At 45.4% G+C, this 17,454-nt stretch overlaps 1 protein-coding gene across 4 annotated transcripts in view; it reads left to right on the forward strand.

Annotated features, from left to right (window-relative positions):
- Positions 1-3,513, forward strand: part of FRMPD4 (FERM and PDZ domain containing 4) — a 204,125-nt gene extending 200,612 nt beyond the window's left edge. For 3 of the 4 annotated variants that reach the window (XM_081196987.1, XM_081196988.1, XM_081196989.1), the window contains exon 17: positions 1,568-3,513. In XM_081196987.1, coding sequence (XP_081053113.1) covers positions 1,568-2,913 — 1,346 coding nt within the window. In that variant the 3' untranslated portion in view covers positions 2,914-3,513. Of the gene's footprint in view, positions 1-1,562 lie in introns of all 4 variants that reach the window. The other variant, XM_081196990.1, reaches the window with a different exon arrangement.
- Positions 3,514-17,454: the final 13,941 nt, after the last annotated feature.

Below are 17,454 nucleotides of genomic sequence, written 5' to 3' on the forward strand. Positions count from 1 at the left end.
CCAGAACACCCTTGGAGCTGGACCTCAGTGTCCAGGATAAACAATGGGGTGGAGATGCTCCTTCAGGTATATATAGGGCTCCTGGATCAGCCTCTGGCCCCGCTATCTCTTCCCCCCACTCCTCAGAGCCCTGACAGTACTTCAAGTGTTAAGAGTGTGGCCTTAGCATGGTTTCACACAGTCGCTACTCTAGAAATCCCACCTGTGCAGTGGAGTGTAGACTTTGTGCATATCCAAAACACATGCTCCATTATCTGCTTTGGGCCACATGCACATTTGTCTGATTTCCTCAGAAGTGGGGGATCAAGCCCCACAAATAAAAGAATCAAAGTCTTCAGAAGAATATTTTGAATTGGAAATACTGAAATGAGAGGCTGTAGCAGGAACCCAGAGACCAACTGAAGGGAGGTTGAGGTACCAGTTAGACCTGGCCGAATCCTGGAAAGTACGATTTGCTAAGGGTGCTGAGAGTTGTTAGGAAACCCCTATTTCCCCTCATGGATCTACAATTCCCAGCTGGTTTCACAATCAATCCTTCTTCACATGAAACTCCTGGAATTGTAGTTCTGAGAATGGAGCAAGACATTGAATGAACAGAGTAACGTGTATGCTGATTCCTAAAGTCAGGGGGCGGGGGTCATCCTTCAAGCAGGGGAAAGGACAAAACCAACAGCTAAACAAGCATTCAATTCGTCACTCCTGTGACAAGTGCACTTCAAACTGCAAGGCAGCTTCACAGCTGAGGTGGTGCGTTTTCTCTTTCTACACCATAGACTAATCTATACTGGTGAGTTAAAACGTTATAAATGAGTTGTAAAAATGTACAGCAGTAAATGTAAAATTGCATTGAGAGCTACAGTGGTACCTCAGTTTTTTAACATAATCCGTTCCGGAAAACCGTTTGAGTTCTGAAACGTCCGAAAACCAAAAACTCAATAGTCAACAGCTAGGCCTCAGGATCTTGCACTCAGTGGAAGCCGCATGGCATGTTCGACTTCCGAGGCATGTTCGAAAACCAAAGTATTTACTTCTGGGTTTACGGCGTTCAAAAACTGAAATGTTTGTCAACAGAGACGTTCGAAAACTGAGGTACCACTGTATATAACTTTTTTTCTTAGCGTTCTTTTTAGATCAGTGTAGATCCAGCCTACATCTGTCTTCTTCATCAGAGTTAACTAATAACATATGGAAGGAACTGTTAGCTCAGTTGTTTAGCACTGGTTTAGCACCAAGGTTGCAGGTTCAATCCCTGCATGGGGGAGCTGCATATACCTGCATTGCAGGGCATTAGATTAGATGATCTAAAGGGTCCCTTCCAATTCTACAATTCTATAATTCTATGACTGATGTAAAGATCTTTTTTTAAATTTTTGTTTTGATGAACTGCACATCTCCTGAAAGATTTGTGATTGCATGTGGGGTCTGTGTATTCAGAATATTAAACCTTTCCTTTTTAAAATTTCCAAAGCATCAGTTAAGACTATATGGCTGAAATGCTTGGCCACTAAATGGCTTTTTGAGGCGATGCTTAATTATTCCCTTTGTTCTTCTACTCCCCCTAGTGTAGCTTTCACAGAGCCTGTGACTGGAAGACAAGGAAGCATGTCTTCAGCTTTTCCTAACCAGCCCAGAGCTGATTCCATCACGCTATCATCCCACATTCACTCAGAATCAAAGGTGCCAAGTCGAAACCAAGACTCTTTTGATGTTCCCAAAGTCAACCAGTCAGGTGGGGTAGCGGTTAGTTTATGGCCATATGAGATGATGGGGGGAAGCCTCAAGATGCCGCACAACAGGAAAGTTCTGCGACGAAGCAGCAGCGTCACTGCAGAATCGACAAGCCTCGAGACGTTTCTCGGGAAGAAGAAAGCCCCAGTCAGTGTGTTATGTACAGACATCGCTGAAGCAGGTGGCTCAACAAAATCAGAAAAAAGAGGAGAACTTCCTCTGGGCAAAACGTTATCCAAAAGTTATTCCCAGAGCTCTGTGAATGTCAGCAGCGTGGGCAGCAGGAGATCTCCTGTCTTGAACGCCATCCGGAAGGAGTCCAAGCAGTACAGAACGTTGCCCTTACGAAAGCTGGATGCCAGCAATTGGAAGTGCCGCGGCCCCTTTAGTTATTGTTTCCTAGCGAGAGGAAATGCCGAAGAGGACGAGGATGAAGATGAACACAGAGGTGGCGCCCGGCTCTCGTTCCTCTATCGTCCCGAGATACAGTGCCAGGTCGCAGAATTGTCCCCTCGGCCTCCTTCCATTGAAAGTGAGGAGAATGGGAAGGAGGGCACAAAGACTGGCAGCGATGCGGAAAGCAGCCCAAGCAGCAAGAGCACTCGCGGAGACCAGGATGGTCAAACCGATAGGAATCTCAGCGACATGTCCTTCGATGCACGAATAGCGAGACTCGGCGTAATGAAGGAGAAGAATTATGCAGTGCCTGATGGATTTCTTGCAGCACAAAAAGATGCCAATGAGCTCCTCTGTTTGGTCCGATCGTGTATGGGGAAGAGGGAGGATCATTCAGAAGCATATGACCTTAAACTTTCTCAGTATAAACAACTGTTATCTGTAGAATCGAGACAGTTGGGAAGTGCCTGCAGGAAAATGGCCATGGCTGAAAAAAGCCCAGAGGAAATGCTTGTAGCTATGACTTCCAGCTTTCAAGTACTCTGTTGCTTAACAGAAGCCTGCATGCGTTTAGTTAAAATCATGAACTCTGAAACACAGCAGGAGGAAATTGTAGCTAAAATAGATGAGGTTGTAATAAACTACATTTGTCTTCTAAAAGCTGCGGAAGCAGTATCTGGTAAGACCTCCGGTAACTCTAGCATTAAACTCTTGGCTCGTAATTCGACCACCATGGCCACTATCGTAAGCACACTAACACGTTCTCTTAAAATGCTTTTAAATAAATAAACAGAAGTCACTTCATAATCTACCTTTGCAAAGCCATACATTAAAAAAAACCTTTTATTTACTTGTACGTGTATGAAATAATGTTTAAAACAAACAAACCTTGACGCTCTCTCTGTATATTTTGTTATTTTATATAAAATAGGTATGAGATTTAAAAAACAACAACAACAACTATGGGACTTCTGACCAGTTCTGTCCTCCTCTTTCTTTCTTTCTTTCTTTCTTTCTTTCTTTCTTTCTTTCTTTTTGAAGGATAAACTATATAAAAGCCTTTGGAAGTTTGACTTTTTCCATAGTCAAATCTACAGGTGTTTGATCTTAATTTCTTAAGACTGTAATGCTAGAGGATTTACTTCCTTTCCCCCTCCAGGTTTATACTTGGGAACTATACTGTTCATGGTTAGAACTAAGAAATTGAATCATAATGTATATAACAGTATTTAATGTTTGAATTATAATTTTTAAAGCATTGAATTTAGCAAAAATACATTTTAAAACCCAGAGACTATTGTGACTGAATAGAGATTATATATATATATAAATATATATATACATATGTGTATATATATACGCGCATAATAAATTACTCTTTTGTTCATACTGCTTGCTTGATGCATCTGTTACATTGGTAGTTTATTTCTGTGCCACTGCTCAATCAAAAAGGCCTGCAGGACTGCTCCCAAATGTTTAATGCAAATGCAAAATTCAAACACGTAAATGCAGCTTATGACATTCGGCAGGGGGGACGTTTACTCCCCTTAACTTTCCAGTTAAGACTGCAGCTTTTTTCATAAGGTTCCCTGTAAAAGGGGCTGGTTTAGAACAGGTAGAGAAGCTCACCCCACTGTCTCGCCACACACACTCTCCCTGGTAGCAATTCCTTCTATGAAAATAAAGGGCAGCTTTGCCTTATATTATATCCACATCTACACACAGCTTCTCCTTGAGTCTTTTTTCAACGCTGTGGCTTGAAGCACTTGCTCAAAGTTATTTTGGTTAGTCTGCCATGTCAAGATGGTGCGTCACAAAAGCTGGTGTGTGGGGAACACTTTCATTTGAATCCCAAGACGATTTAAGACACCCAACCCTTTGAAAACAGAATCAAAAGCAATCTTGCCACAGGTAGCTCTGTGCATTACATGAAATAACTTCCTGGACAGTTTGAACAGAGTGACTTGAGTTCTATGTATAGGCTTTTTAAGGCATCTCCTAGTCTTCTTACTCCTTTGTATCATCTTCTGTTACTTTATGCACTTGGTGATTTGTGGTCTGTTTTCCTGCTCTGCTCTTTGTTCAATTAGGTCAATATATAGAGCTTTGAAAGGATGTCATATAACTAACTTGTAATTTCCTGGCCCATCAGTTTTCCTATGAACATTTCAGACTTGTAGTAATCAGTGATTACCTATAAAGCTTGGGAACATATCAGTGTACATTAAGGGAAACCTTTGGTCCTCCAATCATTGCTAGACTACAACTTCCATCAGCCTGACAATTGTCCATGTTGGCTCAGGTTGATGGGAGTTGGAGTCTAACAAAAATATCTGAAGTACCACAGATCGCCCCATCTCAGATCTAAGCAATATTCAGAACAATATGGTGCGTATCTCTAGCTCACGAAGAACAAGTAATGCAGTGAAGTATTAATCAACGACAACATGATTGCATTCTTCATTTATTTTATCCATTTTAGCTTGGTAAATCTGGATCATTTCCAGCATTAACTGAAGTGCCTACTTAAACTGGTTCTCTCATACAAATGGTCTTTTCTCTCTCCATAGGATGCTAGTAAACTACGGTGTGTACCATGTGGAGTGTACACACTCATGTGCTTAATACTGGTGAGAAGAGAGGATGAGAGCACATTGCTGCATAGAAACATCTGCTGCTATTCCAGCTGATCCCAGAGCATACGCAGCAGAGACTGTGTCAACACAGTTATCTGAGGAACAAATGAGATATTTATTGAGAAGACTTAGTTTTTTGTCTAAAGGCTATTTGTGCCCTTTGGGTACATGCCAGACACTGTTTTCAAGCATTTCTCAACAGCTAGAATCTGTCTTCAAGATTTTAGGCTTCTCAGGCTAACATCTAAGATACGACTGCTCTACTTTTAGTCACCAGCCTTCCACATCAATCTTGCTTGTGTTTTACCATTTAGGAATTTCCCAAAGACTTAGTCAACTGCATTTCATTGAACATTCATGACTAAAAGCTCTAGTACCATTAAATCATGCTTTAAAATAAAAAGGAATAGGATGCCTTCCGTTTTGTGCAAATTTTGTTTTCAAATTAAGCCTATAAATGTACATTATGTCAAACTAACAACCCCCAAAAGTCCATAATTAATATGGCTGCTGTGCATGTGTGTGGCTGCAGGGTGAGGGCTTATCCCAGATATGCTGATTAGCTTAAAGATACCTAGCCCATACCCATAGTTGATCAACTGATATTTATGGGCCCAATCATGTTGCTTCAAGGGAAAAAATATGTATAAAATAATAATTCCTAGGTTGTCAAGATCCAAGTTTGGAGCAAGTACTGCCCCAATATTTTACAATTAGGTTGTCTGTCAGTGTGCTTTTTACGATGTTTTAATTATGTTTTGTAATGTGTTTCTAATGTTGTACACTGCCCTGAGATCTTTTGATTAAGGGCAGTATTTACAGATGTACCTCAGAAGTCGAACAGAATCTGTTCCGGAAGTCTGACCAACTTCTGAAAAGTTCAGAAACCAAGGTGCAGCTTCTGATTGGTTCCCAATTGTGCAGGCATGCCGGAAACAATAGCAGAAGCTGTGCCAGACATTTGGCTTCCAATTTTTTTTTGAAAACTGGAACACTCACTTCCAGTTTTTGATCATTTGGGAGCGGGAACGTTCGACTCCCAAGGCGTTTGGGAGCCAAGGTATGACTGTACATTGAATTAATAATAATACTAATTAGTGAGAGAACCCCTGCAAAGATTTTAAATCACAAAATATACAGCAAAGTGTCGAAATATAGGCTGTTAGACCTTTAAAATATGCCCTTGTGAGTTCCCAAACTCCCCTCTTCTCCTAGGACAGAAAAATACCACACGTTTGGCAAGTTAAAAACTGTTTACTTACAAACTCTCCAAAGGTGTGATTCATGTGCTTTTCCATACAGCATTTGGAAAAGGTTGCACAGACAGTAAAACTTGGCTTAGTTACAGTGGTGAAAGCTCCTAAATTATTGGTATAGGAACTCAAGAGTGGCTGGTGAGAGCCATGTGGCCCTCTTCACATGCTGAGCTTCTTGGGGAGACTGGAGAGTGAACAAAGGTTTGAACCTAGTCCCTTCCAAGGTGAGCTAAGCCTGGCAAGACAGCTGACTTTATGGTGTTAGTCCCTTTATGCATTAATTAGGCCTAAGCATGTTTGTTATATGAGGCCGGTTATCCCACAATCTAGTCTTCAAATAACTTTATCAGGCACCTAAAGTCTACCAGAATTCTATACCCAGAGAGGGCTCCAATCTTTTATTGCTGCAGTGTCTCCTACTAAACTTTATGGCTGAGTGGAGTAATGGCCTGGCTAGAAGCCATTATTACACTAATACAGAGCCTGACAGCCCATGAAGCAGTTGGCATATCCCACATTTCTTTGGCTCCCTAGACATTGTTTGGGGAATTGAGTGGCCCCTGAGATGTCCATTTCTGACTTAGCCTAACTCTTGGAGCTAATAACCTGAACTCTGTAGCTTGAGGTGGAACCAAACAGATAGAAACATCATAGCATATTTTTCAGTCACTATTCAAGACAAAGCTATGATCTGCAGCATCACATTTGCATCTTCAAGCCAATCTCACTGGTTGTGGTCCAACTATGTGTACGTATAACTCAATCAGATAAATTACCACTGTGTTGATCAGTAGTTTGTTGGGAAGCAGAGAGTGAGGAAGACAGAATCCCAGCCCCTCTTCCTCCCAAACAGCTGAATTGCACGAATGATGATGTATTTCATAGTTCCAGCTTTTGAAGCAGCCTAGGAAACTCATTTCAATGTACAGTTCCATGTACAGAAACCTGCTTCCATGCAGATGGCCTCTGGAAGGATCACGACAATTATATGGAAGAGGTCTCATTCACATCAAAATAGCTCTACTAAAGATGGCAACCCAAGAATACAAGCGTTTAACAAAGGTATGTTTTATTTAAAAGCTGCAGTTTACCAAACATGATGGTTGTGAGTGGAAGAGGAGATTAAAACATTAATTCTTTCCATATGAACCTATCTGGACACTGAGATCATCTTCTGAGGCCCTTCTTCAGGTGTTTCCTCCACAAGAGGTCCAGAGGGTGGCAACACGAGAATGTTTTCTGCAGTGGCTCCCCGTTTATGGAATGTTCTCCCCAAAGAGGTTCACCTGGCACCTTCATTACACAATTTTAGGCACCCGGCAAAAACGTTCCTCTTTAACCAGGTCTTTGGCTGATTGACATCCAATGCCCTTTTAAAAGGTGTTGTGGAGGGAAGGGGGTTATTAGGTTGTTTTTGTTTTTATTATGTATTTTATGTTTTTTATATTGTGACTTTATGTTGTAACCTCCCTGAGAACATAGGGCAGTATACAGATTTAATAAACAATAAATACAACTTTTAATGTTGGGAGCCAGAGTCCACCTGGTCCCCACACCCCTTTTCTAGTGCAGTACAATGGTGGAAATGATGCTAAAGGGAGACTCTTGGGAGTCTTCTTTAAGAAGCAACTCCAGGGAGACTACCATAGCATCTAGGGGAGAAATTGGAAAGGAACCTGCTCCACTAAATGAGCCAATATCAATTAGAGTTCCCTCTGCTGCTGGTCCAGCCACTGTTGCAGACAGTAAAACACCTACTTGCAGATGAAAGAGTCCTTCTGCCTGCACCAACAGAGCCAGCACTCTGTGAACCAATCTGGAAGAATGTGTTTTCAGGTCAGAATATATTTGCTCTGTTCCCATGCTGCACAGTAGATCTTCCTGGTAGGCACTGCTCATATTTTGTGTGTGGAAATCTGATCCCACCTATAGACAAATATGGGTGCTCTGATATGGAGCTGTGCAAGAGCAAAATCTATCTCTTTTTTTGTACAACACTCATGTACTGTTTCCCTGCACTGTGAAAATACTCAAACAGACCACTGTGTAGCATTGAATTAATATGCTTTGGAGCCCATTAAACCAGGGAAGGAGCTCCTGGGGGCATCCCAGATGTTGCTGGACAATTTATGAAATGCAGATCTCTTCCTCCCAATTAAATTTATGTTCCACTTTCCATCATCTCTGACCATTGGACATGCTAGCTGGGGCTGATGGAAGCTGGGGGTGGGGAGGATAGCATCTGGAGAACCACAGAACCACCCCTTCCTTAAACCTTTTGAATTGGGAAATGAGTCTAACATCATGTAGATGCTTTCTTAGAAAGACGCCCCATAGATTTAAAGGAAGCTAGATATAGATATATGGACACGGGTGGCACTGTGGTCTAAACCAGAGCCTAGGGCTTGCCGATCAGAAGGTCGGCGGTTCGAATCCCCACAATGGGGTGAGCTCCCATTGATCGGTCCCAGCTCCTACCAACCTAGCAGTTCGAAAGCATGTCAAAGTGCAAGTAGATAAATAGGTACCGCTCCAGCGGGAAGGTAAATGGCGTTTCTGTGTGCTGCTCTGGTTCGCCAGAAGTGGCTTAGTCATGCTGGCCACATGACCCAGAAGCTGTCTGCGGACAAATGCTGGCTCCCTCGGCCTATAGAATGAGATGAGTGCGCAACCCCAGAGTCGTCCATCTTAGAAGAGTGACTAGTGGGGTGCCACAGGGTTCTGTCTTGGGCCCGGTCTTATTTAACATCTTTATCAACGACTTGGATGATGGACTCAAGGGCATCCTGATCAAATTTGCAGATGACACCAAACTGGGAGGGGTGGCTAACACCCCAGAGGACAGGATCACACTTCAAAACGACCTTGACAGATTAGAGAACTGGGCAAAAACAAACAAAATGAATTTTAACAGGGAGAAATGTAAAGTATTGCACTTGGGCAAAAAAAATGAGAGGCACAAATACAAGATGGGTGACACCTGGCTTGAGAGCAGTACATGTGAAAAGGATCTAGGAGTCTTGGTTGACCACAAACTTGACATGAGCCAACAGTGTGACGCGGCAGCTAAAAAAGCCAATGCAATCCTGGGCTGCATCAATAGGAGTATAGCATCTAGATCAAGGGAAGTAATAGTGCCACTGTATTCTGCTCTGGTCAGACCACACCTGGAGTACTGTGTCCAGTTCTGGGCACCACAATTCAAGAAGGACACTGACAAACTGGAACGTGTCCAGAGGAGGGCAACCAAAATGGTCAAAGGCCTGGAAACGATGCCTTATGAGGAACGGCTAAGGGAGCTGGGCATGTTTAGCCTGGAGAAGAGGAGGTTAAGGGGTGATATGATAGCCATGTTCAAATATATAAAAGGATGTCACATAGAGGAGGGAGAAAGGTTGTTTTCTGCTGCTCCAGAGAAGCGGACACGGAGCAATGGATCCAAACTACAAGAAAGAAGATTCCACCGAAACATTAGGAAGAACTTCCTGACAGTAAGAGCTGTTCGACAGTGGAATTTGCTGCCAAGGAGTGTGGTGGAGTCTCCTACTTTGGAGGTCTTTAAGCAGAGGCTTGACAACCATATGTCAGGAGTGTTCTGATGGTGTTTCCTGCTTGGCAGGGGGTTGGACTCGATGGCCCTTGTGGTCTCTTCCAACTCTATGATTCTATGATTCTATGATTCTATGATCTTTACCTTTAGATATAGGTATACACACACATTTTACTTTCAAAACCTTCAGCAGTTCTATCGTACTGACAATTTGAATAAATGGAGAGCTAATTCATACTTCAGGTTTGTTAGCACACTATGCAGAACTCATTTAACACAAATCATTTAAAGATCATGTTATAGCCTTACTCTGAAAGCTTAATACACATTCAGGCTTTGGGTCTTCCATGAAGGAAATGACAGCAATAATAATAAAGAAATGATTCCATTGTGCAGATGTGGCAGTTTTCACGCAGTAATGAGCACAAGTGCTTATTTATCTAATCACGCATAACGCATTTAGATAAACATTAAGAGCTAGATAAATTGTTTCTTATGAAAATACTTTTATTATAGATTTCTGTCCATCCATGAATAAGAGAGAATGTTGGCTCAATTCTTTTTAAAACGAAAAAGGGAAAAAAGATTATACACTGTCCTGATATATCAAGTTACAGATAGGTAGCCGTGTTGGTCTGCCATAGTCAAAATAAAAAAATTCCTTCCAGTAGCACCTTAAAGACCAACTAAGTTAGTTCTTGGCATGAGCTTTCGTGTGCATGCACACTTCTTCAGATACACTGAAACAGAAGTTGCCAGATCCTTCTATATAGTGAGAAGGTGGGGAGGGGTATTACTCAGAAGGGTGGTGGGAATGGGAGATTGGCAGATAGCTGAGATGAGTCGTCAACAGGCTCATCTCAGCTATCTGCCAATCTCCCATTCCCACCACCCTTCTGAGTAATACCCCTCCCCACCTTCTCACTATATAGAAGGATCTGGCAACTTCTGTTTCAGTGTATCTGAAGAAGTGTGCATGCACACGAAAGCTCATACCAAGAACTAACTTAGTTGGTCTTTAAGGTGCTACTGGAAGGATTTTTTTTATTCTGATATATCAATATAAACATTGCTTAGTTTCTTTAAAAGTGCAGAGGCTCAGGCTTGCTTGGAAGTTGCATGCCACATGCCAGTTGTGGCAACCCTAAGCATTCTTACCATAAAATAAGTCCTAGTGGCACATGCTTCTAGGGATTGAATTGCTAATTAAACTGCCCAGTTATGCTGTGGGAATGCTTGGAGTCAAATACATTAATCGGAATGCCTACGATGCACCTATTGGCACAGCACCAGCCTTCTGTGGTCCTCATTTCTCCTGTGCATTTAACTCTTACCCATGAGATCAGCCTGACTAACCACCTGCACATTGCTATGTTGTCTCTAATGAGAGAACCTGACAGCAAAGAAGTACTGGCGAGCATCTGATCCTTTCCCTGGCTAAATGCACAGCCCCTGAGGCACTGTCTCAAGGTAATTGCTTCCTAGTCTAATATTAGAGCCATTTTCCAGGGGGGAGAGGATGCTGATACCAGTTTTTCATATCCAGTTGTAAAGCACGCTTGTCTGACCCACATCATGATGCATCAGACATGGTTAGTGGGATAATGAGAAATGGAGGTGCTTGAGAATTTTGGGGGAAAGCTTGTTGGGTTATCCTGCCATTCATTGTGATGAAAAGAGGAAACCTTGACATGTCAAATTTACTCCCTCCCTGCTTTTTCCATGATGGGAGGTAGAAGAAACAGCCTCTGAGAGAGTGCCGCAGGGATTTACAAGGTTGTAATGCTTCTTTAAACACCTAGCTCCTTCTTGTGTTGTGTTGTGTTGTGTTGTGTTGTGTTGTGTTGTGTTGTGTTGTGTTGGCATTGAGTCTGAGAGTGTATTTGCTGCTAACATTATGAGAACTGGAACTGGATGGAGCTCCAGCTGCTTTAAGATTCACACCCAACCAGTGGTAATTGGCATTCAATTACTGTGGCGAATCCAACAGTAATTTGCAATCCTTTCACCTGGGATGATTGAGATGGTAGAACAACTTCTGGCAGTAACAGTGGAGGCAGTTCACTAGCGTGTTTGTTTCCCATCCAAGACAGTAGCCTCTGTTTTTCATGAGAATACAGGATAGCCACAGTGTTTCAAATGCAGATGTAAGACCAGTAGGAAACAACAGTACAGTGGTGCCCCGTAAGACGAATGCCTCGCAAGATGAAAAACTCGCTAGACGAAAGGGTTTTCCGTTTTTGCATTGCTTCGCTAGATGAATTTCCCTATGGGCTTGCTTCGCAAGACGAAAACGTCTTGCGCTTTTTTTAAAAAGCCGCTTGAAGAGGCGCAGTTGTGACGGACCGTGCTTCACAAAACGAAAAACATCACAAGACGAAAAGACTCGCGGAACGAATTCTTTTCGTCTTGCGAGGCACCACTGTAGCTTAAACCCTCTGAAGGGATGGTACGAACAGTACAGCTGTCAAGTACTTCATGACTAAATATTTTCAGGATCAATTTTGTATTAGCAGCCACTTATATAAAGTAAAGTATATATGTCAAGTAAAATGAAATGTGCAAGTGCAGTCATCTCCTAAAAGAATATTATTTTATGCAATATAATGACAGTGACTCACGGTTTTCCACATAAAGACAGAATTGTTATACTAGCAAAAATGTGTCCCCCCAAAACACATGAATGATGGTTAATGTAGAGGGTGGACATTCGGAAGGCCGGTGGTGGAGGTGCTTGACATCTACTGCTGTTTCTCCCTTGCAAATATATCCAAGGCTCCTTCTGAAAGAAAAGCAATTTGGAGTTTTGTAAGCATTTATGCTGGACACAGGTTCTGCTGCATCACTCCTTTTATGCTTGTCCCTTGCTGGCAAAAGCTAACAGCTAAAGGCCTGACTTTCAGGATCAGCCTAGTCTATACCCTCAGTGGAGCCCATCTCCCCACACCTAATGCAGAGCCGTAGCTGAGGGGTGGGTCTAGCCAGGGTTTCGGCCTTGGGTGAAGCCTCCAGAGGGGTGTCAGTGAGGCTCCAAGCCACCCAGCATGTCTGGGCTTCTGCCAGAGAGAAATATGAAAAAGTGAATAGCAGCTGTGAGCTCCTCCTTCCTCTTTCCTCATGAAACTGAAGGAGGCTCATTTACGAAGCAGAAGATAGGAACCCCTATCATTCTTCAACCAGCACAAGTCCTTAATCCAATCTTTGCTCTAAAGCGAGGGTTTGGGTATCTGTGGCACATCAAATGTTGCTGGGACCACAACTCGTATCATTCATCAGCATTGGCCATGCTGGCTGGAGCTAATGAGAGTTGTGGACCACACCATACTCTAAATAACAATAGGAAAATAACCCCACAATAGACACATTTTGATTACCGTATTTTTCGCTCTATTGGACGCACCGGACCACAGGACGCACCTAGTTTTTAGAGGGGGAAATCAAGGAAAAAAATATTATCCTCCCCCCAGCCCCAAAGAGCAACGGACAGGCTGCATGCAGCCTGTCCACTTCTCCCAGAGCTTCTCCCAGAGCTTCTTCCCCCGGGTTCCCCCCCCCCAGCCCCAAAGAGCAAAGAAGCCAAGACAGCGCGCGGGATCCATAGCCGCGCAACCTCTCCAGCCAGGAGCTAAACCTCTCCAGTGCAGCTAAAGAAGACAAGGCAGCAAGCGCGATCCATCCGCTCACTGCCTTGGCTTCTTCTTTAGCCTTGCGCAGCATCTTTAGTCTTGCACAACGGGATGGACTGCGCCCGCTGTCCACTGGGGCTGGACTAGATGACTCCTGGGGTTCCCTTTCAACCCTGCAATTCTATGACCTCGGAAGGTGTTTGGGGTCTCCACCACTGGAGGCTTTTAAGCAGCGGTTGGGGGACCATCTGCCTGGCGTTCTTTAGCTGTGATTCCTACATTGTGAGGGGGCTGGGCTAGATGACCCTTGGGTGGCCCTCCCAACTCTATACAGTCCTACAGTTCTGCGGCAGGCTTCAAAGCAATCACGGAGGAAGGAATCCGCTGAAGCCTCCAGCAGCGAAGAGGATCCATGGTCCCCTTCCTTCCCTCCTCCGTGGTTGCTTTGAAGAAGGAAAGTGGGAGAAGAGCTGCTTACACGAGTGTAAGCTGCTCCCCTCCCACATTGCCGCTTCAAAGCAATCACGGAGGAGGGAATCCGCTGAAGCCTCCAGCAGCGAAGAGGATCCATGGTCCCCTTCCTTCCCTCCTCCGTGGTTGCTTTGAAGAAGGAAAGTGGGAGAAGAGCTGCTTACACGAGTGTAAGCTGCTCCCCTCCCACATTGCCGCTTCAAAGCAATCACGGAGGAGGGAATCCGCTGAAGCCTCCAGCAGCGAAGAGGATCCATGGTCCCCTTCCTTCCCTCCTCCGTGGTTGCTTTGAAGAAGGAAAGTGGGAGAAGAGCTGCTTACACGAGTGTAAGCTGCTCCCCTCCCACATTGCCGCTTCAAAGCAATCACGGAGGAGGGAATCCGCTGAAGCCTCCAGCAGCGAAGAGGATCCATGGTCCCCTTCCTTCCCTCCTCCGTGGTTGCTTTGAAGAAGGAAAGTGGGAGAGGAGCTGCTTACACGAGTGTAAGCTGCTCCCCTCCCACATTGCCGCTTCAAAGCAATCACGGAGGAGGGAATCCGCTGAAGCCTCGAGCAGCGAAGAGGATCCATGGTCCCCTTCCTTCCCTCCTCCGTGGTTGCTTTGAAGAAGGAAAGTGGGAGAAGAGCTGCTTACACGAGTGTAAGCTGCTCCCCTCCCACATTGCCGCTTCAAAGGGAGCCCGGGAGTCCCCCACCTCCCGCAGAAGCCGTGCGCTCTTTAAAGGGGCTGTGCGACTTCTCCTGGCTTTTCTGGGAGGTGGGGGGATTCCCCCACCTCGTAGAAAAGCCCGTAGGAGCCGCGCAGCCTTTAAAGAGGGTGCCGCTCTTGGGGGCTTTTTCCCCAGGAGGGAGAAGGGACTGCTGCAGCCAGTCAGTCCCTTCTCCCTCCTGGAGAAAAGCCCGCAAGAGCGCACAAAGCTTCTGTGCGGCTCTTGAGGGCTTTTCCCGCCTGCCTCCCCCCTGCATTCGCTCCATAGGACGCACACACATTTTCCCTTGCTTTTTAGGAGGGAAAAAGTGCGTCCTATGGTGCGAAAAATACGGTACTTCCTGGAAAAGATTTTAAACAGAACTTTTGAGAGAGAAAAGAGAGAACATTATCCAAAATTTTTGTTTTCTATTTAATTCACTTTCACACAATTGGCTATAACAGAGATGTTTTTAAAACCCACTTACTGAAACGTTGTGAATTCATCCATGCATTAGTTTACAACCACGAGGTTCTCTCTTACAATACAAGTTTTGAAACTTTCCAGGAAAAAAATTCACATGATAAGCACAAGACTCTCAGCAGGCAACAGGAAAGAAAGGCCCAACAGAGGAGGGTCTTCTCCCTGACATCCATTCATCTAATCATTTTGGAGAGTTTCTAGTTTCAGAAGCTCTTAGTTGTTAATGCACATCTAGTCATTTGCTCTGCAAAATTACGATGAAACATGCAGGAAATTGAACGTGCAGTTCAGTTGTGTCTGTAACATTTCCACCTTTTCCCCCAAAGCAATTGTTAGTCCTGGCATGAGATGGGTAAAAAATGTAGTTTTTGCCTATTATATTTTTGTTTCTCTTAGTCTATTTTGTATTGATTCCTTTTGAAACCATGAAATGTGACCACAATTCTGGTTAAGGCTGCAATCCTAAGGACACTTGGTAAGAAGTAGGTCCCATTAAACTCAGTGGGGCTTCTGAATAGACAAATATAGGCTTGCACTGTAAAGTTACAACTATATGCATACTTTTGTATGCATGTGATGTGACTGCAGGTCAGCAGTAGAACGCAAGGTGTATCCCAGAAGAATTGTCTTGTGCTCTGCCCGTGTTTGCAGCACCCAATTTGTAACATAACAATGGGGAGGTGGGCCTATAGCTCAATGACATAGCACATAAGCCCTGCTGGCTCCGGCAAATGACCCATCTAGACTAGCATCCTGTCCTCAGTGGCCAACCAGATGGCAGGAGGAACCCTCCAAGTAGTACCTGAGCACAACAACACTCTACTCACCTGCAATTTTTAGCCACTCAGAGACACGCTGCCTCTGGCAGTGACCTATTGCTAGGAAGTATGGTGTGTGCTTTGTAGCAATATCTGTGTTAAGTTGTGGGTGAACATATCAGACGACACAGCAATTCTTCAAAACAGCTCTTATTTATTCACAGGCCAGAACAGAACTGAACTGAAGGGTTCAGCCAGCCTGCTTATATAGAGCAGTGTTTCCCAACCGGTGTTCCGCGGCACACTAGTGTGCCGCCAGACGTTGCCTGGTGTGCCGTGGGAGGGAGGCGGGCGAGTCGGGCGGCGAGAGGCGGGGCGGCGGCGGCGAGGAGAGGCCGCCCAGCGCGGGGCTCTCGCCGTCTGCCTGCCTGGCTGCCTGCCTGACGCGCAAACCCCCGGCGCAGGCGCCCCGCTTGTTGACACGGGAGGGGAGGGGGGAGAGGAAACGCTGCTGGTGCCGCTGCTCCTCGGCGGCGGCTCCTCCTCTCAGCCCGCCCTGCCTATATTTGCGCCAATCCCCGCCCACTAAAGCATTCGCGCCTCCCAATGGGAAGCCTTGCCGGGCGGCGGGCGCTGCTGCCTGAGAGTTCTGAAGCCACGCCCACTTTCCCAGAGACTGGCGGTTCTGAGGGATCCAGGGCAGGGCCGGCGCGCGCGTGCGCGCTTCTTGCTGCCCGGGCGCTTGCTCTAATCCCGCCTTCCCTGGGAGGGAGGGACGGCGGTGGCCGCGAGCGTCCGGGGTGGGGCGCGCGCTGGCTCTCCCTGGCGGCCCCCGTGCCTGGCGTTCTATCAGTGCGCCTCCTCTCTCTTTCCCCACCCATCCTCCACGTGCTGCGCTCTAACCCGGAGTTAGAAGCGAATTAGAACACGCCCCCCGTGTGTGGTGTGTTTTTTTTGCTGCTCCTCTTTTTTTAGGGCTTTTTGGCGGCTTTTGGGACGGCGTCGAGGGGTGGCGCCCACGCTCCTTGTGCGCCCGCCCCGGAGGCTCGCCCGCGCGGTAGTGCTAGAGGAGGAGAGAGGTGGGCATGGCGGCTGTTTTGGAGCTGTTGCTGCAGGACGAAGTGGCAGCCAGCGCTGTCGTGCAGTGGCTGAAGGCGAGCCAGAGCCCCTGCGCCGTGGAGGTAAAACGCGCAGCGCCGCCCTTGCTTCACCCAGCCCTCGGTTCGAGCGGGAAGTATCCGGGAAAACGGAGTTGATGCCGGCCTTCAAAATTTTGCGCTCCAAAAGGGGAAAAAAACAGGTCGACCACTTGAGGTTTCCTCCTCTGGCGGGATGCTAAGTGGGAAGCTGCAGCCTTCAGGCCTGCGCTGTGTGAACTCCTGAAGGGCTCTTGCGGTAGCTTTTCGGGAGCCCAGGTGTATATATGTGCCCCCCTGAGGGAGCCCTTCACTGAACCTGAGAACCCTGCTGTGGAGTTGGTGGGACTGAGTTGCTGTGCGCCCTTACGAATCCTTCCCAAATGCAGCTTTAATGATTCAGAAACAAGACCTACAGAATTCGTTGGAAGTTACTATTTTTTTATTTTTTTTTTACATAAGTAAAAAGTGACCTTTCCCCATCTGGCATGGTGGTGTGCCTCGAGATTTTTTTCATGAAACAAGTGTGCCTTTGCCCAAAAAAGGTTGGGAAACACTGATATAGAGCTCCACTAGAACGCAACAGTAACCATTTTCTGTAACTATCCAATCACTGAACGTCACTTTCAATTCCTTATTTGCATATGTGGACCTGAGTGAAAACTATCTACAGTATCCCCCTGCTGGCCCAGGGTGAGAACTTCAGTACATAACAATCTGGCTT

This window comes from Podarcis bocagei, assembly GCF_964188305.1.
Source record: "Podarcis bocagei genome assembly, chromosome: 6".
Classification (NCBI taxonomy): Eukaryota; Metazoa; Chordata; class Lepidosauria; order Squamata; family Lacertidae; genus Podarcis; species Podarcis bocagei.